This window comes from Neodiprion fabricii, chromosome 2 (genome assembly GCF_021155785.1).
Source record: "Neodiprion fabricii isolate iyNeoFabr1 chromosome 2, iyNeoFabr1.1, whole genome shotgun sequence".
Lineage (NCBI taxonomy): Eukaryota > Metazoa > Arthropoda > Insecta > Hymenoptera > Diprionidae > Neodiprion > Neodiprion fabricii.
The window spans coordinates 39,747,712-39,773,196 of record NC_060240.1 but is presented as its reverse complement, the minus strand read 5'-3'; the positions used below and the strand labels follow the sequence as shown (position 1 = coordinate 39,773,196).

Sequence of the window (25,485 nt, the reverse complement as noted above, 5' to 3'; positions counted from 1 at the left end):
TTGGTGGTGGTGGTGGTGGTGGACAATCGGTGTGGGAACGACGGGATCACGGTATCCCTCGGGCGAGAGCTGCGGAGGACCGGTACGCAACATTAACCCGATTCGCGGAGTAAATTAACTGCAATCAGAGGGACGCTAGCCGTCCGCCGTCCGCCAACCCCGAACAGACCTTCGTGTATTTACCCACACACGAGGGTGTCTTCGGCACCGACAGACGTCGTCGATGAGGGCGATCACCAGGCCGAAAGCTCTCTGGTTTTTGCCAGCTTCCGTGCTTCTCGTGCTAGGTGTACCGTATATTATACTATACCGTAACGAAGTAAGAATTCCTGCAACGAAGGGATCACCCGCTCGCCAAATCTGGAGGAAAGTTCCGCAAGCCTGATGGGACGGGCTTTTTCACCCGCAGTTTTCTCTCCGCACAGCCGTCCCTCCCGCCTTGTCGGTCATGGAAAAATGCTCGATCCATCACTTCCCCCGAGTCCCGGTTCCGCTATTGACGAATTCAAAGTTAATCTTGGACAAGGAATACTCGCGGGGCGAGGGACCGACTGCCCCGAGCGACCTGTCATCCCAAACCCCCCGGGAGCGAGTGTCCGCTTCCACTTCCAGCTCGCTTCGCCTCGCCTCGGTGCCCGGACCGCGTTGATCTCTGTGTCGTTGGTCTCTTTGTTTAGTTTTCGTAGGCGTCACTCCAGCCACTTGTTTCGCGTTAGGCGGACCAGTTTTCTCCCGGAACAGGGCTGGAAAGCCCGATGTCTTCTCCGCATTGCCATTCGCTCACCGCCGGACACAACCGAATCTGGATAATGAGATTCAACCCTTTCGTATCCCCGCAACCCGGCGCTGCGCTCTCGCCCTGTATTTGCATTTAAGTCACTTAACTCCGACACCGAGTGAGCGAGGGGAGTTGGCTCGAAATAGAGTAGGCGAGCGGTTTGCGGGCGCGGAGCTCGACTCCGTCATTTCGGGCATTTACCACCGTAATTGATGATTTTTATTTTCGTCACTCTGGAAATATATATGTATAGCTCGGCGTGGCGTTCGTTACTCATCGTTCATTCTTGAGTTTCACCCGCGTATGAGCCACGGATCTCTGACCGCAGAATTGTTTCGAATGTTTCAGGTGACGCGAGTAATGCGAGTATCGGGAGCGGGGAAGGCACGGGCGAAGAGGACGACGACTCGTCGGGCAAGAAGAACCAAAAGAAGAGAGGGATCTTCCCCAAGGTGGCGACCAACATCCTGAGGGCGTGGCTCTTCCAACACCTAACGGTAAGTGATTCCTATCGCTGGCTAGATTTGCGATCGGCGATCCGATCGAGGTTAGGCATCCCGCACCTTCGGGGTGACAAAAAGCTTGTTTCGCGGGAATGTGAAGAAACTGGAATCAGTCCTGCAGCGCTGACTTAATGTCCTAATGCGCGGATAAGGGCCGTTGTTCTTGGCCGCCCCGATTCCACCCCCGGGCCTCGGGCCCCTCGCCCCTAATGATTCACGGGTAATCCGAGCTGCAAAAAGCCCAACCCGATTAGGCCACCGAACGCTGCCTCCGCCGGTTGGACACCCCGTGGATTTCGGGTGTGATCAGGTTACCCCCGAGCGATATAATCGTATTGCACCACGGTTAATGCCATTGTCGCACACTCCGGCTCCCGCCGCCGCCGCCGCCGCCACGCCGCGCCCTTGATTCTATTGGTTATGACGTGCCGAACTGTACCAAGCTTACGGTTTAACCTACGTACCGATCCATGCTCGCGTTCCCCTCATGTGCGGTCGACGTACATGCATAGACCCACACGGACAAGCACGTGGCGTTCGGTCGAAGATTTTGTTTCACACGCGGCACGATGACGCGTGTGTATTGGTCTACCACGGATGCCTGCGTACATGTGCCGGTAATACCTTGTACTTTTGGTACGACCATGGTTGGCTTCTAGAGTTCTAGCCTAGGGGAACGACCAGGACGTCGTCTCGGTGTTGGGTTATACCTTCCAGTGCACCGTGGAAAGTTATTTTAAGAGCCGGGATATCGATCAAACACTTTGTCTGCTCTGAAAGAATCTTTTTCTCTTTCTTTTCCTTTTTTATTTTGTTTCATGCTCTCCGCTTTACTGTCTCTATTTTATTTTATTTTTTCTCCTCGGGTATTATGCGTATATGTACATATATACACATATATATATCTAAACTGAAAGTTTGTTCCGAAGTACGCGTATGTATACACTGAGTCTAAATTACTCTCTTTTTTAAGTTCACTATAGCTTTGTTGGTTGCCACTGAGAAACCCGAGGTTGTCGCTACTCGTCTCGAATACTTAAAAGTCACTCGGTGATGATCAATTTGAATTCGAATAGGGTTTAGTGTCCGAGGTTCTGAGTCGGTAGAATGGTAGCTGCAAAGTTGAGCGTCATCTCTTTGAAAAATTAGCAAAACGTTGGAACGTAAGAATCGCACTTCATCATTCGTGCACAATTGTCGGATCATTTGTAACGCATAATTGGAAGATTTTTTATAACGGTATTTGATACGATTGCGAGAAATTTGAGAATATTGTTTCCATTCCTGGTATTTTACATTCGAGGGTGCTTTTCAATTCCTCAACTTTGTTCCAGAAGACTGTTTATGAATTCGGAAGAGTTGAAATTATACATTCAAGCTATATCGGGCTGTTTTTAACGGTAGCGATTCTTCATTCGAGTGTTCGTGTTCGTCGAGGGATGAAACGACGTTACTTTGCGGTGTCTAACTTCGCTACATGGAAATTCTTCCGGTAACATCCTTGGAAAGGGTGCGAAATTTAATCAAAGCGTTGTCGAGGGTCGGAGGCAGAGGCAGCGATTCGGCAAATATGTGCTAGGAGATTGGCGTGCGAGAGCCATTCATTCCGGTTCTATCAAATGAATTTAATTTACATCCTGCTGTCCGTCGCTCTCGTCAGGACTCCGGGGCTCGGGAAGGTCTAAAACCACAATCCGGTGGCGAGGGTGCAGCCAAGCGAGCGATGCCGGGAATCAGCTGTGTACACCTACGCACACACACACACACACACACGCACACATTTACATATACATACACGCACGTTCCGAATATCGCGAGGAATCGACGAGGACTAGGGGTCGTCACCTCCTCGTTCGGCGGTGTAAAGATTCTGCGCAGTTCGACGTCTGGGCGTCACTTCTATCCTCCATCGTGAGGAATGGCAGTCCGCCAATTCTCATCGAGAGACACGCCGTGTTAGAAACTCCGCACAGCCAGTGCGTGGAAGTATCACCGGGAATAATTGAGGGAAACTTCGCTCTCTGATGTGTGCGGGGGCGACGCGACGACGAACCTGAGCTTGCAAACGTCGCTGCCGCACGGAGTAGCGAAGTCAACCATGATGTATGCCGGGCTTCCGTCTAATTAAACTTCGGAGGGTTGGCTCGTTCAAGCCGCGCACGTTCCTCGGGTGCGGGATTCAAAATGACAAACCGGAGAGACACAGCCTCCACCCGGGTATACCGGCTTTCCCAAATAGTTCTGCGCCGACCTCGGCGTCGTCCTTGTCCGTCCCGCGTTTCTTCGTTACCGACAAATTATTGCGCTGTACCCGAAACACCGACGTCGAGGGAACCTTCGACCCCGAATATCTGGTATGCCGTCTTCCTCGCGGGTTACTCGGGTGTCTACCTATCCGCAGGTGAAAGCCAGACACAAACGTCACTGTCTCGCATCTCGCTCGCCGGTCGTAAACTGTAATATGCAAATAAATCCAGATGTATACGCTTGCCGTAGATTGGAACCGTGAACTTGAGTAGGTTCGTATGTACACGCGTTAAAAGAGACAGATTCGGGGAGGGAACGAAAGTCGCGTTAGAGCAATTATTTTCTCGCCTATTCATCCAGCTTCTGATCCCGGGTTAGCTAAAAGTACAAATTCACTTGAGCGCAATAACAATTACGCGAAAAAACCGGTGCAATAAACGGAATGAGGTAAAAGAAGAAAGATTGAATACACCGGGTCGAGATATATAATCCATTTTAATTTAACCGAGAGAGATATATCCGTCTAGCTTGCAGTTTCTTATTCTCGACTGCCGTGTGCCCCTCGCGCGGTACTTTTCTCGTATCAATGAAAGGGTTTCACGAAATTACATTCGCCCGCGGGACGTCGAGTCACAATCTCCGGACTGCGCGGAGTACAAAGTATTTATTTCGCGTGGACATCGCTGAATTGCACTCAGGTGCAAGTGCGCTTTTGCGACCGCCGTTGCACTTTGTCTCGCTTAACTCCGCGGGCCGTATAATCGCGCGTAGAAATCTATGACACAGCGGCGGTTTTCCCGACGATCATTACAGGAATTTTCAATACCTCGATAAAGTTTCCCCGATATTCCCGCGGGATCGCTGCGGCGCAGATTGAGAACACCGTTCGCGGGGCAATTCGAGCGTGCCGCAAAACACTACGCGGATATCTTAAACAATTTGCATAGACAATGATAGCGGGAGTTTTTCGACGGGCATAAAGGGGCTCGGGTCGGTACTTGACGGAGTCGACTTGACTCGACGTCGACGCCGCGACGCGAGGTGAGGCGAGGCGAGGACGACGCCCCTCGACACCACCGAGCGTTTTATGCCGCCATAACCATAGCCCGGCATGGCCCACTTAGATCCGCTATCGCGCCCCGCGCCCGTCACCAGGACCTGCGCTGATATCTATTGTCCACCGCGCTCTTTCACGGGTCGCGAGCGTCTCGTCCTGGCGTCGAACGGAGAAGAAGGCCCAGCCGAAAGAGGCCCCGACAGGACCCGGTAAGGACGAGCTCCAACCTTCGCCGGACGTCGAATCGGCCGTCGGTCGCACCGCGTCCCGAAGAAGGGACAATTCCTTTGCGGCTTGAGGCCTTTTTGTCGCGCGACTACATCGCTTAGGCGAAGCGAGACACGCCCGTTGTCACCCCATCACCTCTAAAAGACGTGGAAGAGACGCGTTTGCATACATTCGCTAACCCACGCGGGTGTTTTTCCGCTCGAACAAATCCCGGATACGCGACGTACGTTTCTTTCGGTGGGTGCACTCGGCCAAGGAGTCAATGTAGACTTGACCGAACCGACTGGAGCTGAGCGCGCAGCTCGTCTCCCGAATTTTGGCCAAGGGCAGCGGAAGGGTCGACCCAGACGATGTAATTTCCTTTCCAAAGTACGCGGGTGGTTGTTTCGTGTCACGACCGCCGTTTCGCAGTTCCGGCCCGAGCCGCATTTGAATATAATACATTCGGCATTCCGAGTCTCGAGCAGCCGAGCAAACTGTAATTATGCCGGTTCGAGAGCTATTGCGTTCGCGGTGAACCTGCATCGATACTCGAGCGGCCGCGCAGCCGCCTCCGGTTGTCGATAACGTCGAAGGAGGAAAATTGCGAGGCGTCTCGAGCCGCGGAATGATTAAAAAAGGGTCTTAGAGCCGGGAGATAATTGCAAAAACTACCCGACGACCCCTCGCGCAGTCCGCTCGCCGGGCGAGCGAGCGCAGGATTAGACTGTCGACCCGCGACAACGTAAGCCCCCATTTTTGCGAAATTTATCGCCGTTAATCCTTCACCTCGCAGCCATCGTCCTCCGCTCTCTTGTCGATATTAAAAATAATAAAAGGAGTCGAGCCTCCGCGACGGGTAGAGTCCTGCAGCCCGTAACACCACCACCCACCTTACGCCGTCCCTCGGCTTTCAGCCCATTCCGTACCTCATCCACCTCGTGAATGTCTCGCCCACCTCCTCCCGGCTTAATCCCGACGGATTTAAAATATTCGTATCTTGAATATGCATTCATAGGTCTAAACCTCCGGATAGGTTCGGGATGGGACCCTCTCTCCGCGGCTGCGTTCGAATACATATTCAAGTTGCGAGGGGCGGCGGGCGACCCTGAGCCCGGTATTAGCTCGGCCACTCATTACCCTTTCCGGTGCCACTTGTCGCGAGACGTAATCCTACGTCCGTCCTAAACGGCTCGCGATGGGCTTAGGCCCGGCCTACAGGCCCTCCGGACCATCGCGTGGCTCGTCTCCCCCATCCGTCAGGATCGTCGGTCCGAGCACTTCGAGTCTTTGAGAATTCTCGTTCCCGCGGAGAGGGCCCGGAGGCTTGTCGAAAAGTGCAAAATACTTTAATCGAAGATCTCATCTCCAGGAGTTCGCACCTGACCGTAAGATCGGCGAACCTTCTCGTCCAAAGGCAGGGAACGTCGCGGCGATCGCTCCGCGATACTGGAGCAATGCCATTAACCAGTGCTCACAATCCCCCGGGGCGTTGTAAATTCCTCTCGGGTATCAAGGAGACAAAAATGGGCGGAGGGGGGAGCGGGAAAACGACGGTTCACTGACCAGCTCTCTTGCGTAGGTGTGACTGCGGTTGTAGGTGGCAGCCCATTAAGGAGAGTGCAGAGGATGGTATCTGGTTCGTAAGGTCCTTTGCGGGTTGAGGTTCGCCGTTAGCGCTCGGCCAGCAGGTTCGCCCGACGAAGTGGCATCAATACTTGATGCGCGTACCCTGCCTCCTGGTTCCCAGTCCCGGGAACAGTTCTGGACGGTCCGGGTCCGTCCGGACGAAGTGGCGCGTGGGGTGACCTATGGGTTATATTATTCACAATACATTAAGCGCTTTCACAGTGCAGGCCGACGGGCCGGGACTCGGAAAGCAGAGTGCTCCGCGATTCGGGGGGAATGGGGGAATGGGGGGATGGGGGGGATGTTATCGTCGTCGGCGGGTAGTCGGATGAAATCGATGCGTTGCACCCATCGGAGACGCGTGCAGGTTCTCCGGTTCATTGACGTCACTCCGTGTGTTTACCGGTGGTCAATATTTGTGACACCAGGCGCGTGCTTTCCCCGTGTTTTTTCGAGCGACCGCGCTCAGGTGATTCGGGTAACGCACGGGTCTCCGGTGACTCCGCGACGCCTTCGACGTCGAGTGCGGGCGAAGATGCGGGAAGACGGGGAGCGGAGAGGAGGATTCTCTGTTCGATTGCCAGGCCCGGCGACCCGGCCATCCTTTAATTCGGGCTGACAGGTGAACCCACCCTCCCCGCCTACGCTATCCCTCGGGGTAAGATAGACCCGTACCCGGGATTTCCTACGGGATCCGGCGGATCTTATATCACGGGCAGCCATCTCTATACAAGCAATCCCGCCGACCCCGGCCGAACCATACGCGCGCGGCAAGTGTTGATCAAACCTTACGGTCCTCGGTAACTTTCACCTCAAGCTCTTTTATTTCTCGTTAGTTCGCCACTGCACGCGCCAAGCTTCTGGACCTGACATTTCTCCCTCAATAATTTGCCTACCCAACTTCAATTCTCTCTGTCTTTCTCTCTCCGCGGCTTGATTAACTTTTAACCGGTGATTTAAACTACCCAGAGTCTTTATGCTCACCGTCTTTCAACGTCCCCGCTCAATACTCGGCCACTTGAAAACCCGACCGGCTTACATCGCGAGAAAGCAGCAAACGCGCAATAAAATATTAGCGAGTAGTTCGCTGCGTGGTTCGGGCCTTCTCGTATTACCGGGGATATGTCATCCCGTGGGACCATTAAACGCTCGCCAGGGGCGAGTCGGTCAAGCGATCCGGCAGCCCAGCGTCGAAGGACGATTCGGCTCTCGCGGTCTCAAGCTCCGAAACGGATTACCTTTTCAAGAGATTTTCAAAGGGCGAAACTTCCGCCGAGTGAAGTCTGTCGCCGATTAGATCAGCCTGTCCCTGGGAGGGAAAAAATAACGGGCAAATTTGAAAAGAGCACGGAAGAATCGTCCGCAACCACCCCTGGGTTTATTCAGCTACGAGGGTTTTCCCGGGGCGCGCTGTCTGTGATTTTACAATACGTGTCGCGCGCACGGACTGAATGATCAATTACCGCCGTTGTGTGTGTTTAATTAATTATTATTTCATTAATTACACGGTACAGAGATCCGGTGTTGCATACCGCGTCGCACCTCTTCTCCCCTCCTACGAACAACACCGCCGGGTTCATTCTCGCTGCTAATCGCGTTAATTCACAATTACACGTAACCGAACGTGAATTATTTATCAGCGTCGAAACAGCGCGCCTCGCCGCAAAACACCTTCCCCGGGGCTTCGCTCGAAAGTATCAACGATTTTTTTTCTTTATTGTTTCTTTTACTTCTCGCCGTGGATGGTCCCGAGACCGCGTTCATCGATCGGCGTCAATCTGAGTGAATTTCAATCGCGGACTGTGTTCGCGTTTTCAGATCTGTATCACAGTCCTGCACATGCGGCAGCAGCGGCACCGGCAGCAGCTTGGTTCGAACGTCGCGCGGCGCTGATACTAATTGGAGAAAAATTCTCGGTGCGCATCACTGGGCTTAGAAATTATCCGTCGTAGATAAGGATCGGCTGTCGCGTCGAGTCGCCGTCACTGCGATGCATAATCTACACCGTCAGGATCAGGAATAATTACTTTACAAACCGGGCATACCTCGTATACCCGTCCTTCGTTCCTCGCGGCGCGGCGTCTCGGCGCCGAAGAGAAATGGCTCCTTTGCCGAAGCCGGAGTCTCGGGACAGTACGAGACTTAACAGGCACCAAAAACTCACGTCTCCGCGAAATTCGAGCGACCGCGTTACGATAGCGACCATTGATAAGCGCGTCGTCTGCCGTTAAAGCACCGGGAATAATTCACCGTCCAAGTTCAGCTTGGCTAATCCGTCTCCTGCCTGATTTAGCCAACCGGATAATTAACCGACCGTCTAATTCGTCGCCGAAAATTCTCGCGGATGGAACGAAGGTGTGCGGAACAGTGACTGGCACCTGGGTATTTTACCGTTGCAAGCTCGCCTCCAGATTTCTACGCGCTGATGACCGATGATTAACTTCCTACGTCAATGCAGATGAGGTCTTCACCCTTCGACCTGTCGCCGCTTCTCTCGTCTCGCGGAAAAAGAAACGCGCCGTATCTCTCTTGTACTATCGCTCGCGCGCATCGCGATTTCGTCGCGAGCGTTTTTGCCAACGGGGCGGTTAATTAGCGCGGTTGGTATTTGGCCGTTCTCCTTTCGTCGAATCGGCACCTCCGACCGTTCTCTCGGTGATGCGCGATCCGGAGTTTTTGCCCCGCGAACAGCTTAGGCGAGGTTAGGCGCGTATGACATTCTTTCGGGCGCCAATGAGTTCGGCCAGGCGTTGACGAGCCGGCACGGTCCGTCGAGATGTTTTCTGAAGGTGCCTTCTGCTCATTCTCACCACCAGACAGCGGAATGCCTTCTCGCCGGCTATCACCGGCCGACCACAAAAACTTGATGCGTCGGCTGAAAAGCGAGACCGCCGACACCGGCGAGAAGGGGTAATCCGACACGGTGCATAATATATAACATAATACACACCGCTCCTTCGGCCCGTTGCACCAACCCGTACGCCATGCGCGGTGTATCGGGTTACAACTTATTTGAGGTGACTGCGTTTTAACTACGTTCTTTACGCGCGCAGTTGCTGTACAATCAAACGCATTTCTTATTTTCCCCCGATCTACGGGGCGAGGGGAAAGCACACGCAGCTTCTTCTCGTCTTTAGCCTGCGTATAATATCTCGAGTCTCGCTTCTAATTCTGAAACGCTACAGGGTCGTTTCGATTCGCTGTACTCTGTGAATATATGTTGCGACAGAAATTATAACCGGATAAGTTTCACCTGTTATCGCTTTTACTACGTTGATCAATGTGTGTTTATATAGACGTAACGAAAGGAATTTTTATCCGAATAACGAAAACGGGTTTTCGGAATATACGTCTTGGAAGAGCCGTGTTAAAGGAGAGACCGCGTCATAAGCCAAGCGGTAAAAATAATACCGAAAAATGCAGCTCGATGAGGGACATTCGTTTTTCTTTTGCCAAATTATAACTGAGAGAATTGTTGAAATTTCGAACGTTTTACCGCGGATCTCTTGGCCCGTCAACCGGAGTCTTTGATCCGTGAAGCAGGTTCCTTGTCTGTGCAACGACGCCGCTTGGAACGGAGCAGCGCGCAACGGTTAGTTGGCCATGGGATACGTGGATGCACGGCGCAAGGCATTACAGAGCGTCATCTGTTGTCCGTGCAGAATTTCACGCAAGTGTAATGGACCGTTTAACGACAATTTCAGAAGTAGCGGCCCGCGGAAAAATGAATGCGTCTACCGTTCGCTCTCTCAATGCTGCCGTGATTCCAGACTCTTCCCTCTTCCCTCTCGCTCCCGCCTAGTATACCTCTCTCTCTCTCTCTTTCTCTCTCTCTTTCTCTTCCTCCCGCGTTTCAGGCCGAATGGTAAAGCCCGAGGAGGTCGAGAGGGTCGCGAGCGTGTACGTCGTGAGAGAAAGAGAAAGAAAACCGGCTGAAAATATCCTCTCATCATTATTTTTCCTTAAATAGTGGCGTAAAAGTGCAGGGTGGGCTCTCGAGGGATGGTCGAGGTATACGTACGCCGGGATGCGGGTGGGAGCGAGAGGCAGGATCGCCTGGAAGGAGTCGAAGGATCCGAGGTATGGCGGGCCGGGATGACGAGGGGCGCGCGGGGGGCCCGGGGAGATTTATGACAGGCGTTAAGCAGTAATGAAATTGCTCGTTGCTCGCGTCTCGGGGAAGGAGGCGCAGTGGGAACCGGGAAGGAAGAACCGAAGACCGGGAACCGGGAACCGGGAACCGCTAGGGAGGGGGGCGAGGCACCTTGTACCAACAGTCACGTGGTGTAATTACCTCTCCCAGCTGCGTGCTGCGCCGCGGCAAACTCGCGAGTTTTATAATCGCCTTATTTCTTCATCTATCCCGCGTCCTGAAAGACGTGCGGTATCGAGGGGGTGGTACATGTGGGTGCCTTGACGTGTTGCGCAGGTAGCACACATTTGCCGAACAGTTTTTCTGATCGTGAATTACAACCCCATTTTAGTTTTATTCTCTTTCCTTTTTTTTTCATGCACCGCTAACTTGGCACATGATCCGCACCTTTTGTAAAACCTGTAACGGCAAAACGATGAGAAAGTATTGTATCTTTCTTTATTCACCGTCTAAGAACGAGGACGAATTTTATACCGCATACCGAGGCGAAATTTTTGAACCGACGAATTTTTGCCCATCCGGAGAAAATCGCTGAATGTGTTGGTAGAAATAAAATCTATCGGCTTTTTCTTCCCTCGGCTGCAGACTGCAGGACCTTTTCCCTCCGTTGACTCTCTTCCTTTCCCACTGCGCGACAGTCGGTTCCCGTTCTCGTTTCTTGCGCGACGGGATAAACTGGGATAAATGTCCCGGAAATATAGTGGCCCTGCCGGCAGCGACCGGAAATGGAAGCTTGTGGTCGGATACGGATATATATTTCGTTTGGCTTGGCGAATTTTTTTTCTTTTTTTCTCCTCTCTCTCTTTCCTCTCCTTCCCCATTTTCACGGCCCTTCTCAACGTTTTCGAGACCGTATAACAGTTTTTGATATCCGGAGGGATACGTTTTCCTTGTGGAACCGCAGAGCGACCACGAAACGATTTCATTCCTCACCGCAATTGCTTCCCAGCTGTTGTTTTCCGAAATATGTATACGTATCAGTGTCGGGAATATTTCCGTGTCTAGAAAAATCGGAAATTAACGCCGTTGAGAATAAATTCTACGTTAGAACTGCAGTGAGAATATAGCTGAAGAATTCACGAGCGTGTAATCTGTTATACCCACATGTATAATCAACCTTATATTTTACCAACCTCGTACCTACTTCTAATCACAAAACACAGAGCGAGCCAACTCTGATCCCGTGGCGAGTGGCCAATCAAATTCCACCGACGGGGTTGTTCGATGATGTCAGATAAAAATAGAACTCGCTGATCCCCAGAACCCGATACGAACCTTGGTCGACGCATATTAGCCATCCCGTCGATTCTAAAACCGCGCGAATGCCGCGTGTACATTTTTTTGATCCTGCATTGTCTTTTTTTTTTTAATTCGGTTCCGAAACGTGTGTATATGTGTGTGTGTGTTTCTAACGGCTGTCGCCTGAGATGAGGAAAAAAACCAAAGGTCACAGGAGTGACGAGAGCAAGTGAGAGAGAGAGAGAGAGGCGCGGAAGACTTGTCAAAGTATACGACGGGCGTTAAGGTCTTTCAGCGTTGTACAAAGTGTGTATAGACCGCGATAATCCGACGCTCAACGTCGCGACGGTAACTTGGAGGGCCGCCCCCTCACCGTCTCAAACCGTTAAGTAAGAACCGGCGGGCTCTTCCGACGTCTCGTATAACAGGAGTAAAAAGAATTTTTACAAGCTCGCGGGTAGTCCGGCATTAATTAAAACCATCTGAATTATCGAGCTTTGGAACGAGTTATTATACTCTTCTTTTGTACAGTTCCTCGCTCAACGCGGAGACGAGAGCCGAGCTTCTCTGAAATTCCGGCTCGTCTTCGTCTTCGTCGTCGTCGCGTTGAGGAGAATGCAAATTGTTCGCTGCAGCGGCCCTCAACGTTCCTACGTCGCTCTTGAGATGCGCGGATAGACACCGAGGCACTGAGTGCAGTAGACCAGAGGGAATGAGAGGGAGTGAGAGAGCGAGAGAGAGAGAAAGGGGCAGAGGAGAGTCCCGGCATCGATCTAGTCGACGGCCTGGCCGGGGGCGGAGCAGCGGCAGGGACACAGGTGTGTCTGCGTCTGCCGGCTTACCGCCTCGCTCCTGAACCACCCTTGAACAACCCCGTTCGGCGCTAATACCGGGGCGGCGATGCACGGTTGAAATTTACGCATGCATGCCGGGCGAGATGTGGGAATATTTCGGAAAAGTCCCGAGTTCGTCGAGCGGAATGCGGAAAACGTCGCGGAGGAGAACGCGAGAGTGATTCTTCGGTATGATAGAAACGTATAACCTGAGGTGAGTCGAAGTATGGATGGGTAGAGAGAAACGTTTGCGTATGTACGGAACGCTGAGAGAAAAAGATTTATCGGGCGAAGAGAGGGGAGAACTTTCTTCTTGTAGCCGTTGTGAATAAATTAGGAGGCCGAGATTATCCGGCTCTCCGTGTGCGCGGCGTGTAATGTAATGGATACGACCAACCCGAGGCGGCCGGACGGCCGGACCGCGTAGAATCCGGGCGTAGAGAACCGCCACTAGCGAACAACAAACCAGTCTGATTAATTATTTCGGTTTAAATTCGAAACCGGGAACGATACCGCAGCGCCGCGGCGGCCGGGACGACCAGTTCCGAGAAGATGCTGCGCGGGCGGCTGGGACGCGTCTTCGATATTCGAGGCCGGTGCGCTTCGAGTTCCATCGTCCATCCGTCCTCGGGAGTCTCGAGGAGGCGAGACACTCGTTACTCCTTTGACGGAGGGGGGAGATTAAAATCAGAGATTTCTGTCAGACGCGTAAACAAGAATCTCCCGGCCCTTCGACGCTGGTTTCGATTCGTCGGAGATTTATACCCCGCGTTGTCACCGACGCGACGCGTTTCTCACGCTGTCTGCCGAATACGGCAATTAGGTACTTTGTTTCTTCCTCCGTTTCACCCGGGGACGGATCGGTTTTCCGCCATTTTCGGGATGAGGAGGCTACTAGTTTCCTTACGACCTACGTATTCCCTGCGTTTCGCGAGGAACGAACCCGCGGTACGATCTCTCCTACTCGTCGGATGAAACAAACGGTCGAAATAAAACGCGAGGATGCGAGAGAAGAGGAGACTCGGACGGAGAAACGCTCGGAGATCATCTGCTGCTGTAACAGGCGGCCAGCTGGCAAAAAAGTAAAACGAGAGAGCTGCTCGTACGGCCGTGCAAGCTGAAGCTTTGCGGCAATTCCGGATTATTTTCAACCTGGTTGCATACCAGGTAATACCTGAGAGCTGGAGGGTCGTTCTTCTGCTCTCGAGGAGGCGGGACAGACGATGCAGCGAGATCAGGGTTGATCAACCGCCCGTCATCCCGCTCTGATCCAAGTTGTAGTGAAATCGAGAACCGTGATCGTTGTCAGAGCTTGCGTTTCGAATCGGTAACAAAAACCGACCAGCCTCCTTCACCCTACGCGGCGTGTTACCGCAAGCTCGAAAATTCACGGAGAAGACGTTCATCTCGGGAATAAATAACACCCATCCAACCAAGGCGATGCGATCTCCAGGCTCTCCTATCTCCCGATTCTCTCCCACGCGACGAGGAACAACGGCCTGAAACGGAGCCCGCGGGGTCACGGGGTTAACGCCAGCCGCGACTTACCTACCTTCGCAAGCTACCCTGGGTTAGAAAGTGAGAGGTGGAGAAAAGAGGGGGGGCGGCGGTGGTGGTAAGGCAAGGGTAGAAGGAACCCCGCGCTTCTGTCGACGCTACCGTCGACGGAGGCGTCCGCGTCGGCGTCGCCCGACGGAGGTGGGGCTGGTTCCATTTTGTTTCTCTGCCGGCGTGTGGCGATGCGATAGCAACGGCACTCTGTCAGACCCTGACGTTATCACGACACCCCTTCCACTAGTCACGGGGTCGAGGTACGTACGGACGGCTCCCGGTTTCTGGTTTCTGGTTTCTGCTTTCTGGTTTCTGGTTCCCGGCTTGCCCCTATCCTCCCCTTTCTAACCACCCTGCCCCGCGTTATGCCGCCGCCCGCTCTACGCGGATCAAGTCCGCGGATTTTGCTCCCGGTTAGGTACTGCAGGCGCGGGGAGACCGGGCGAAGCTACGCTTTTGACGCCGATAAGATTTCACCCTTCGGAACGGACTTTGCTAACGGGCAAACCCGGAGGTGAAAACTAATTGCGAACGGTTCTTCGGCCTGCTGCAGAGACGTCGTTCCGGATCGTTGAGACAGCGAAAAGGACGTCAATTTGCGTGAGATTGATATGGGAACCATGATGCACGATGCGGATTGTACAGCTTACTATTTGCATCGGAGTGACGTTTCCGTCTTATTGTTTTTACCGTTACATTGCAATCTTGGTTGCCTCGGATCTGAGTTTTACCTTCATCTTGCGTTCGCGTCATGGGATTAAAGGACGAATATAGAAATGCTTGCTCACAGCTACTACAACGACGCATGAAAACATCTCTAAATCCGTGTAGTCGACAAAAATTCATCATTATTAAAATAATCTAAATCTAGTTTCATTCCTATTGATCAGATTAATGCGAAATAAATGTTGAAGGTGAGATGTCAGCATATTCCGAATAGCCTGTCGAATGTTTGCAGCAACGTTGACACCGCGTGCGATACAGAGTTGGAGATATTGCAGTACGGTTAAAGTCCAAAAGGAAACGCGTTAAGTTGATTAATTTGAAAACGCTTTTTTCATCGGTAATAAAAACTGCTGCACGCGGTAGCTGCTCGCAACCAGCAGCTATACCGAGAGGCTTGTACATACCACCACCACCACCACCACCACCACCACCACCACCACCAACAGCAGCAGCAGTAGCAGCAGCATCAGGTAGAGGGGCTGAGCTTCCGCGCACCAGTGCTCGCTAATGGTACGAAAGGGGTGGTGAAAATAAAGAGGCACCGATGGAGTGGGAAGCGGCGATGTCGGGGGAATGAGGAGGAGGTGGAGGAAGAGGAAGCGCGACGGGGAGTGAGGAGGGAGGAGGGGGTGACTGTAATTAAAACAGGAATGTTAATTACTCTTTGCATTACCGAAAAGCGCGTTATTACTGCAACTGTGCCGCCCTTGTCTCGCTCTCCCATATGCCACTGCGCCGTGTGTGTGCTCGGGATTGTATTCGTGTTCAACGTTACTTTCGCAAGTGTGGCCCGTGCGTGTGCGCCTTCTCACACCAAAGCGAACCACCCACGCAGACATGCAAACCGACGGCATCGCCTAACCCGCCAAGAAGAACATCCATTCCTGAACATAAACCTCTCTGTCGACACGGACCTTTCGTCAATGCTCCTTGGGGCGAAGTCCACTCTGTCTCTCTCTCTCTCTTTCTCTCTCTCTCTATAAATGTGTATATATATCTATGGCCACGGACAATCAACGGGCCACTCGAACAAATCACTCGTTATTCATCAGTTATCAATTAGTGAATCTCTGCCGCAGTTTCCCACTTTCCATGTTCCATGGACCTGAAGTCAGTCTGGTCTCGTCTCTTTTCACAATCAGACAAAAATCTAGTACCTACTTAAGTATTATAAATTCTTTGAATGAGGGAAGAAAATCTATCATCCTACCGTATTTGGCTGTATTAGTTGAAATCTAAAATGTGACAAAAGCGCCTTTGTATAACGCTGCACGCTGCACATATAGGAAACATGTTGGACAGGGCAACGCGAGCAGTATGCGGTTTTATATCAGATTTGAATTTTCCCTGGGGTAGAATTCTCGCGACATTCCATACCGTCGTCTTAGACCCTGAGGAAAAATTCCGTACGCGTTGTGAAAGGAGAGATTAAGTTGTTGAGATTAAATTCTGACGTTTCTGTCGCAGAAATCATGGAGCACAGTCATCTGGACGGAAGTTTATTCACACAGTTTTTATAATACGGCAAATCTTTTTCTTCCAACGTGACTGCGGAGCTGGAATCACTTCAAATTATACGCGCTTGGAGATATGCGATGTTATTTTTTATCGCACGAGCACTTGGCTTCACGACTCCTGAGAAAGTCGTCGTCCACGAAAGTGATAATCGTTTGAAGGAAAGAGAGGCTACGGTGTTGCGTATATCGCTTTTAAAATGGTCGGTATAATTAACATTAACAAGAGTGCCGGGTTTGGCCGTTTGCTGCTCGTCGTTTCTCGTTTCGCCTAAACGCAGAGCTCTCTGCGGTCATTTTCCACCTGGCTAATTGGCGGCGAATCCCAGCTGCGAGAATATTACAGAGTGGGTATGAAATTTGTCTTAAAAAAAACGAACCTGCACTCACCGACTGCAGAGACTCTCCATGGAAGAGAAGTTGACGCTTCGCATACACGATTATGGGCAATTTCCAAGGCACCGAATGATTTATAGAAAAAAATCTTGCAAGTATTCTTGGGTTCCATATTATTTTCTTCCGCAGCCGTCTTATCCCGCTTCCTCGGAACGCGTCCGAGTCTGAGTTTATCTCGTTTTTCTCTCGGTCGAGTGGCTGCACGAGGAAGCCTCGGACGGACCGAAGACCGAATGACGAGGAGTGAGCGAAGGAGGCAGAGGGCGGGAAGAAACGAACGAACGAAAGAAGGAAAGAAAGAGAGAGAGAGAGGGAAAGAAAGAAGGAAAGAAAGAAAGAAGAAACGCCGAGGCCTTCGAATATTTAATTACAGCCTGCAAAGACGAGAGGCGAGGCGCGTTCTTCGAGGCAAGAGAAGTAACACACCGATCCATACAAGACGACTAACACGAGTTCGGTTCCGAAGGAACGAAACGGACGGGTGAAAAGAACGGTCGAGTGGCTGGTTGACTCCGAGGGAACTCCGGACTCTCCTCCGGTCTGTGTTTACCCCGTACTTATAATTACTAGCTTCGGTCTCCGAGAGCGAGAGACGAGCAAGAACAACCGCTATTAAGAACTTCTCCCGTATACGGAACACAAAAACTTAAGACAGACGAAACACAGTGTCTGCCTAGCTTCTCCTCACGACCATTATCGGTCTTCGAAATCCACGTGGCGTAGGACATTCCTCGAATCCAGGATAGCCGGACTTGGACAAGCCTGGCAACCCGTCTTCCAGCTTATTCTCGAAGCTTGCGGTCCCGATCGACGAGAGCTGATTCCCTCGGTAAAAATAAACTCCCGGTAATGTCGTTTGTCGGAGTGTCTTGATCCCGGAGTCCCAACGTTTCTTCCGAACTGACGCGGGTCAAAGTGGTATTCCTATTCCCCCTAGACAACTTTTCTACAGAAGATGTAAACAAAGCGACAGCAGTCGACGTCACAGCGCGGTCGTGGGTCCGATCCTGAATTGGCCTCGGTGTCGCAAGAGTACGGGTGTCGGGGAAGTCGGGCTAAATATACAAGGAGGTGGCACATGTGTACCGACGATTAATACACGTAGGAGTGAGTCTCGGCGATACGGAGAGGTGCGTGCGTGCACACAATGGTAAAAAGCTCGGTGTGTGTACGCGGAGGAGGAAGAGGAGCGCGGATCAGGCGGCGAGTCGGTGTGTTGATAGTCGGGCGCGCGCGGAGCGGAAAGGGGTATACGGCCATGTTGGTGAGGATGTGGCCAATGGCGCGAGGAGCACCTGCCTCTCGGATTCGTGTGTGCATGCGTGTGTGGGCGTGAGTGAGTGGCGTGCGTGCTTGCACTCCGTCGGCGTTTCGCCGCGTGCTTCGAGGCGCCCAGGGTGGCCGAGGAGGAGGCGACGTCGCGGGCTGCACAGTCGATTGGTCACCCGTCCACCTCTCGACGGTCACCTCGAATCCGCTTTCATTTGCACCGCGTTAACGACGCAACGACAACTCGCCGGTATGCCAGCGTCGCGCTAATCAGCGCGATTGTTCACCACCGATTCCGTATCTATCCGCAACTTTTTATCGTACACTCGCGCTCTTATCGAACGTCAACCATCTCTATAGATCTTCGCTCACCTCCCGATAACGAGCTCGACGATTATTCGATTTCACCCGGTTTTACGTAACCGTATTTTTTTTTTTTTTTATCCGTGTACATGTATTCAACGTGCCTGTAGAGACGTGTATTTCTGCCCACGGTCAAAGGATCTTATTCGCAGTATCCAGATGCAGCGATTGATTTGATTAACTTGATTGATCGGTTCGTTAGACAAGCTAGATTACATTTTCCAACGGGAGTAATCTAAATATACCTCGGGTATACTTCACATTATCTCTGATACGCTCGGGGAAGTTGTTGTTGCAGATGAGGTATCGAAATTAGAAGATCGAACGGAATTTGTTTTCAATTCAACGACGGCTGGCAGGTCCGACGAGTAAAATTTCAATGAAAGGAGGTCGTTATTCGTGAAATAATTATAGGAATAGGTTAACCTTGTCTAATTTCTACTCAAAGAACGTTCGTAATCGTACGTTCTCATAAGTTAAATACGATACCATACGGTAAGTTAATACCATGGCAGATCGATAGTTGTTATTCGTCAACGAAAGCATCGACAACTTTCGAGATTCACTGTCTTCGTGAAATCAGAAACTGATTGTTATACTTGAATATTTGCTTCCGATATAGGCTGCAATCCAAACAACGTCGAAAAATTGTCATCTCCGTTATAATACAGTCTATTGAATACGAGAATCTGCGAGTGTAGAATATTACACCTGCGATCGAAATTCGAAACCGGGTGAGCAAATGACGAGGAATAAATTTGCAACGACGAGAAAAGAGGACCCGGAACGGTGCGTGATAACCGCAAGCCCGGCGCACGGCTTGCTCGCTGGAAGAAAGTTGTTACTCTGGTGCGACGTCATATTCGTGCAACTTCCGATCTTCGTCCGTGTCATCCACCCTCCGAATGCGTTGATACATCTCTCCGACGTGCGATTCTCGGTTCCCTGACCTTGCCGCGTATCTGAAAGCCTCCGCTTCTTTGGCGTCGGCGTTCCGCTCTCATCGCGCGAGCGAAAGAATCCGCCCGGCGACTCGGTGGCAAAAACGGACCTCGCCTTCGGAGGCGTCCCGGACACTCGTTATACTTGCGCCGGCGGGTATCCACCACTTTAACTATTTACCCGAGGCCGGGAGACGTCGACTTCACCGCGGGATCTAGGAACCTTGGAACGACGAGGATCGCCGCTCTGCCGGCTCGGCCCTCCGAACGCCCGCTCCCATCTCTCGTCCACCATAATAATTTCCGGAGGTTTTTATTTCTTCTCAGGCAGTTGCCGGCAACGGCCTATGGGCTGCCGGTACGGCCTGTTATTAGCGTCCGGTGCTCGACCTAAGTCGTTATTGCCTCGACTACGCCGCGGCTGCACTCGCCGGTGCGCGAGGATTACCGCGCCTCCAGGAGGAGAGGGATTGGTCGGCCCTCGGCCCGTCCCCATCCCCTCGACGAAAGGGCCATTCTTTCGGAGGGCCTCTCGCGGCGCTCGATCCGCGGAGATATGCGGAAATTATCAGCGGCCGATTCGTTAATCGATAACCGAGGGACTCGGACTCGCGATCGGTGTCCCGGCTCAGCCGCGTCGTGTCCGCCTCCAACTTATCGAGAATGATCGCTCAATTCCCCGACATCAATCACCGGCTCGACCACCGCGGCTGTAACTCTCCGTCGCGACTCGACCGCCTCGCGACGGTCACCCGGCACCCGGTCCGGGTAGTAAACCGTCTTTACGACTCTCCGTTTGTTCGTTCGCTCGTCGTTCCAGCGCCTGCTTTTTTCGTCCCGTGCAGCGACTCGGAAAAAAACGGAATACGTTTCGCTCTCGCCCACCCGGCTCACCCCTAATTACAAACCGAAACACACGTCCGCGGCGCCTCTTCAGCGACTTCTTCTTACCTCGTATCCTCGACGCGGAAACAACTCCGCGGCGGCTGTGAGACAGCCAATAAAAATTTCAGACCCAACCTGCAGTCCCTCGGAGCTGACCACAGCCGGGACGCGAAATCCGGAGGCAGTAATGCACGGGGATGACGTGTGCGGATAATTGCAGTAGTTGCAGCCACCGACTAGCGCGGCCGGGGTTGCGGTCGCGAACGGTGTCACCGGGCTCTCACACCCTTAATCAAATTCAAACGCCGTGCACCGCGGTGCCAACGTACGAACCCCGCGCCACCTTCACGCCCTCTCTCCCATATCCCGTCTCTGATGAAATTATGGTCGACTGCACTCTGTTTTCGAAACACCGGTCAGCTATTACCTCCTGCTACTACTACCTTACCCTCTGCGCAAAATGGAACACGCGAATACACGCGGCGTGTGGTTAATCAAGCCGTGAAACTTTCCTGCTTTCTTCGATTTACTTCATCGATCATCGCTATTTGAAAATGATAACCTTATAAATAGGACGGATTTTTTCTCGGACCTTGAACACCGTTACCGCCTAACGATCGTGCTCAAGCCCCAGCTTGCGGGCCCCGTGGAAATCACTGAGAGGGGGGACAGAGATTCGTGTTACGGGAGGGACGCATCGATACTCTTTGCACTTGCCTGCATGCTTGGTAGTATCGCGCTCACGCATCGCGTCGGTATCCTCTTGCTTTGTCCTCAACTTCGTCGATGTTCAACTTAATCCAACTTCAGGCTGGCCTCGTCAAACTTCACCTCTCTCATTTTCGAACAATGTCTGCAAACTCGATCCAGTACGTTTAAAAAAGAAATGGAGTAAAATCATTCGTTGCGTGGAAATTGAAACGACCGTCACACGCATTGGCGCTATATGTTATAACACACCTCGAGTTTCTGGATTGGTCATCCCAGTCCGGGCGGGAAGGAGGAAAGCCGTTAAAGATGTATAGCTGGTAATCGTTTTGATGGTTCCTGTAGGACACAGGGCTCCCCGGAGAGCGGCGAGGATCGTTTCCTAAGAGCACCGGTTGCAATTTTTATGAGGTAGTCGGTAGACCGATTCCTTGGCGAGCCTGTGTTTGTGCGCATAGCTGATTCTGAGTACAGAACCACCCTGGGACCACGAAAGGTTCGATTGGGGGCAGCGACGTTGCGGGGGTCGGGAGAAATGTATGAATATCTATATTCGCGATGTTTCCAATCGGTGTAAAGAAGAAAAAAGATGGATAGTTAAGAGGAGGGCGAGGGAGAGAGGGCGAGAAAAAGAAAGGAGCAGGCAGGCAGGCATGAGAAAACCCCTTGGAAAATATGAAAGCATAAACCGATCGGCCACACCGATATAATACGAAATCATACATAATGCAGGGGTGTAATGGACGGAATGCGTTATCTCGAAATGGTTTTACAAGGGAGACATCCCTCGTGTACATAAACTTAGCATACCGCCAACGCCGGTATACACGTGCATGCATACATCCGTACAACACACTTACATACCTACCCGCGGAGAGGAGAGGAGAGGAGGAAGCTCCTGCAACCTCGCCGTTATAGAAAGGGCGCGCAATCATACCGCCGAGAATGGAATCGGGAAATAATGCGACGATATATCAACCCCGTATGTAGTATACAGGGTGAAAAAGGAAGAAGAAAAATCAGACGAACCGGAGAAAAGGTGCTCGGCAGGACGAAACAACTGTACAGAGGGAAGAGGAAAGAGCCGAGCGAAACCGGGGAATATACGGAGTATATGCATGCATGTATATCTACGCAAAGGTCCTTCTGGGGAAATAAAAATCCTGCAGGCTTGATAATGCCGAAGTGCGGGCGTTCGTTGCAGGTCGCCTCTTTCCGTTCTCCTCGATATCGAGAGACCAAGATATTCGAAGGTCCGGCTCGTCGTAATGACCTCAATCAATAACGGCGTTCGGCCGAGGCGGTTCATCTCTTCTTTCCTCCTCTTCCCTCCTCTCCTCCTCTCCACCGTCATGGTACAGGCTCGTTAATGCGGCCCGCGGAAACGTGCGGAGCCGTGTTGCGTTCCGCCGTTCCGTTCCCACCGACTTGCCCTCCCTCCGGGGCACGGCGCGAGCTTTTTTTCAACCGAAGAGCCGGAGACCAGGCGGTATTTGATTACGACGCCCCCCGTCGATCGGCCGTGTAAAACCGCCTCGACGTTGTGCCGAGCCGACGCCGCGTATCCCGCGCCGTGTATCTTCGCGTGTATCCGACACGCGTGTCTTTTTCACTTTTTTCCACGCCACCGCCGAATGAAAACGTATCTCCCGTCGTCCTTCTGCGGGCAAGAGCGGCGACGGAGGTCGGGTCAGAGGCGTATCGGCCTTGAATCTCGCGTCCCCTTCGCACATGCATCATCTTCCGGCGGAAATAGCTGAACCCCGGATTAATTCTCCTCCGTTTCACTTCCGGCGATCATCGTGCGCCGGGCTTTCGCGACTTCAAACGCGTTCGATTTAATCAGGAATTATCTGTTCTCGAATATCCCGCGAATCACTCAGGTTTTTATACTCGCCATTCCCTGGGTGGTTCACCTCAACTTTATGTCCTCTTCGCCACGGCGTTTAGTTTGTAGATACACGTATACGAAGTGCCGAGTCGTCGCGTTTGCCGCGGTTCTCGGACCCTGTAACAGAATACGTAAGGTCCTTCGTCTAATTTGCATACCGGTTTATTAATTACGATCTTGTATCCCTCTCGGCTCTCGGCCATTTGATTCCCGTCAAAAGTTTCCCCTTATTATCGTTACTTTTTATTTGTCCTGCACGTTTCTGTTCTTTGATTTTCTGTTTTTTTTTTCTTTCTTTATTCTTACTTATCCAAGACTTGATATGCCCCAAGGCAAATTCACCCGTCCTCGACGAGTGTCGTGAATGAAAAAATGTGGAATGAAGGTAGCGAGATAATGAAATAAAAATAAACTTAACGGGAAAGAATGGTAATAAAAGAGTGAAGAAAGAATATTTATACTACAGATTGATTCTAATAAAATTTTTATTTTTCTGTTACAGGTAAGCTTTGAATTTGCAGAATGCAGTTCGTGAGTAAACCTGTAGCATACTGTAACTTTAGTATGTTGCTTTAAAAATAAGGGGTCCTCCGAGTTATAAGGCAAATGTAGAGAAACGTAGAAAATACAGGGCAAAATCATACATTCACGAAAATACATTCTCTCGAGTTAAAGTCTGGAAAAAGACTGTTTCTACAATAATAATAATGATTGACGTGGCAATTCAGTAAAGAAGCAACGACACGTACACATATAGTACGCGATACACACGTTCCTGTAATCTGGAAATTGGTATGGCATTTGAATCGAATTTTTTTTTCCTTCCGTTTCTGCTTTCTTTTTTAAATTTGTAATTTCGGGGGAAAACAGATGTGGAAGGGCTAGTAGTTATTCAGAAATCCCATTTCAAGTTATCCCCGGGCGAAGATTGGTGGCCGGCTGAAGATCTCCCTATCCGAATGCAATCTAGAACGCATTTGCGGGCGTCCTGTAGGACGAATACATCTCCTAGGATATTATAGAATAGAATGGGAGGGCGAGCGGGCGTCGCAAGGTGGTAAGAGTAGGCCTCCGAGGCCCATAACCCCATCAGGGCTCGTCCCAGGGGCGGCATAACCTGGCCCTGCCTGCGTTCCGTGCCCCGACCTAGCCGACCTGATAGTTCTGCGGTCTAAATCGCCCGACCCCTTTTTCGGCGGTATCCGCGCTGGAAAAGAGCTTTTAGTTACTCGCCTGAGACCCTCGCCCATCAGCCGGAATGGGATCGCGTCCCGATTAGCATTTCCAGTACAGATTGAAAGTCGGCGAAGACCGGGAGGCGGTCGTTTCCTTGGATTCCCATCGCCGACGAGGGGGAGGAAGGAGGGCGGAAAAGTGGCGAGCTTGCAGGAAACACGTCTACGACTGCGGCTCGCGTCCGGTTATATCTCGTAAATACGTTCTCGCTGAGAGGATTGTTGTCGGTCGGGCTCTTGTAACCTGAAATGTATAAACATGACGTCCCGTCGTACCGGCGACAACCCCGCGACCGGAGATGTCGCAATGCATCAAGACGAACACGCGCCTCTGGTGCGCACCGACGTCGCAAGCTTCGTGATTTTTCGCACGCGAAAGCGCCGCGCTGCGGAAATATTAGCGGTCTGTTTTTGTCCGCATCCCCCGCAGCGATCCGGTCGTCGATCCTGACGCTGCACGTTTCATTTCGCGTACCCGGTGCGTATGGTGCGCTCGGTTTTTATCACACCGCGCAGAGGCCTCGATCGGAATGTCCGCGAATAAGCTACCCGCACACGAACCGGTGCGTCGGTGGTTGTATGCGAAATACGAAATGCGAAATGCATGTTGCTGCACTGACGGCTCCGAGTTTAGATTCGAGCCATTCATTCAGAACGCTGCACGGTATGCCCGCGGCTCTATTTGCGTAACACATTTTCCGGCCCATAATATTTCGCAATATCCATCGCTGATGGTTGTCCAATTATTTAGAAACTAACCAAACCACGCATTGCGCAAGCGACGAGGTAACCGAAGTCAATGCGTTTCGTGGCACGTCACAGTCAAGGGAGCTCTTCACGATGTCGTGCAAGGGTCTTGGGTCTTAGGGTCGCGCATTATTCAGGGGTTCACAATTTTACCCCTAGTTGTTCAATAATGCTGAAGGGTAAGTAATTTCTCGGGGGTGAAGGAGTCAGATCCCCTGAGAAAGAGTTAGGAGAGAGGAGCGGATTTGAAACGGGGAAAGGGTGAGGATTAGTAAATGATAGTTGGGCAATCGCTTGTTGAATGACGCAGACGAGAGATAAAATCAAGCTCTCACCGAGCGAGCGTAAGAAATTTCATATACTGGGGTAAAAATTGAATCAGTTTACAAAAGTTGCAAACAAAAAAATCAACGTTTCAGTCAGTGGTCATTTCCAAAGCGAAAGATTCAGCCTTGCTGCCAAAATCAAGTGTGTGGGTTGTGTATGTTTTAGATCCAGTCAGAATATAAAAACAAAAAATCAATATTTCGCAACCAAAACTTCCGTTCGAATCTGATGGAAATCGGGAACAGCATCGAGGAGAGAAAACATAATGAACCACGAACCGCGTTAT

The 25,485-nt window shown here is 51.6% G+C and overlaps 1 protein-coding gene across 5 annotated transcripts in view; it reads left to right on the top strand.

The window, feature by feature from the left end:
- Positions 1–25,485, top strand: part of LOC124175115 (homeobox protein homothorax) — a 285,128-nt gene that overhangs the window by 193,661 nt on the left and 65,982 nt on the right. For all 5 annotated transcript variants that reach the window (XM_046555027.1, XM_046555025.1, XM_046555024.1 and 2 more), the window contains one exon: positions 1,127–1,275. In XM_046555027.1, coding sequence (XP_046410983.1) covers positions 1,127–1,275 — 149 coding nt within the window. The remainder of the gene's footprint in view (positions 1–1,126; positions 1,276–25,485) is intronic.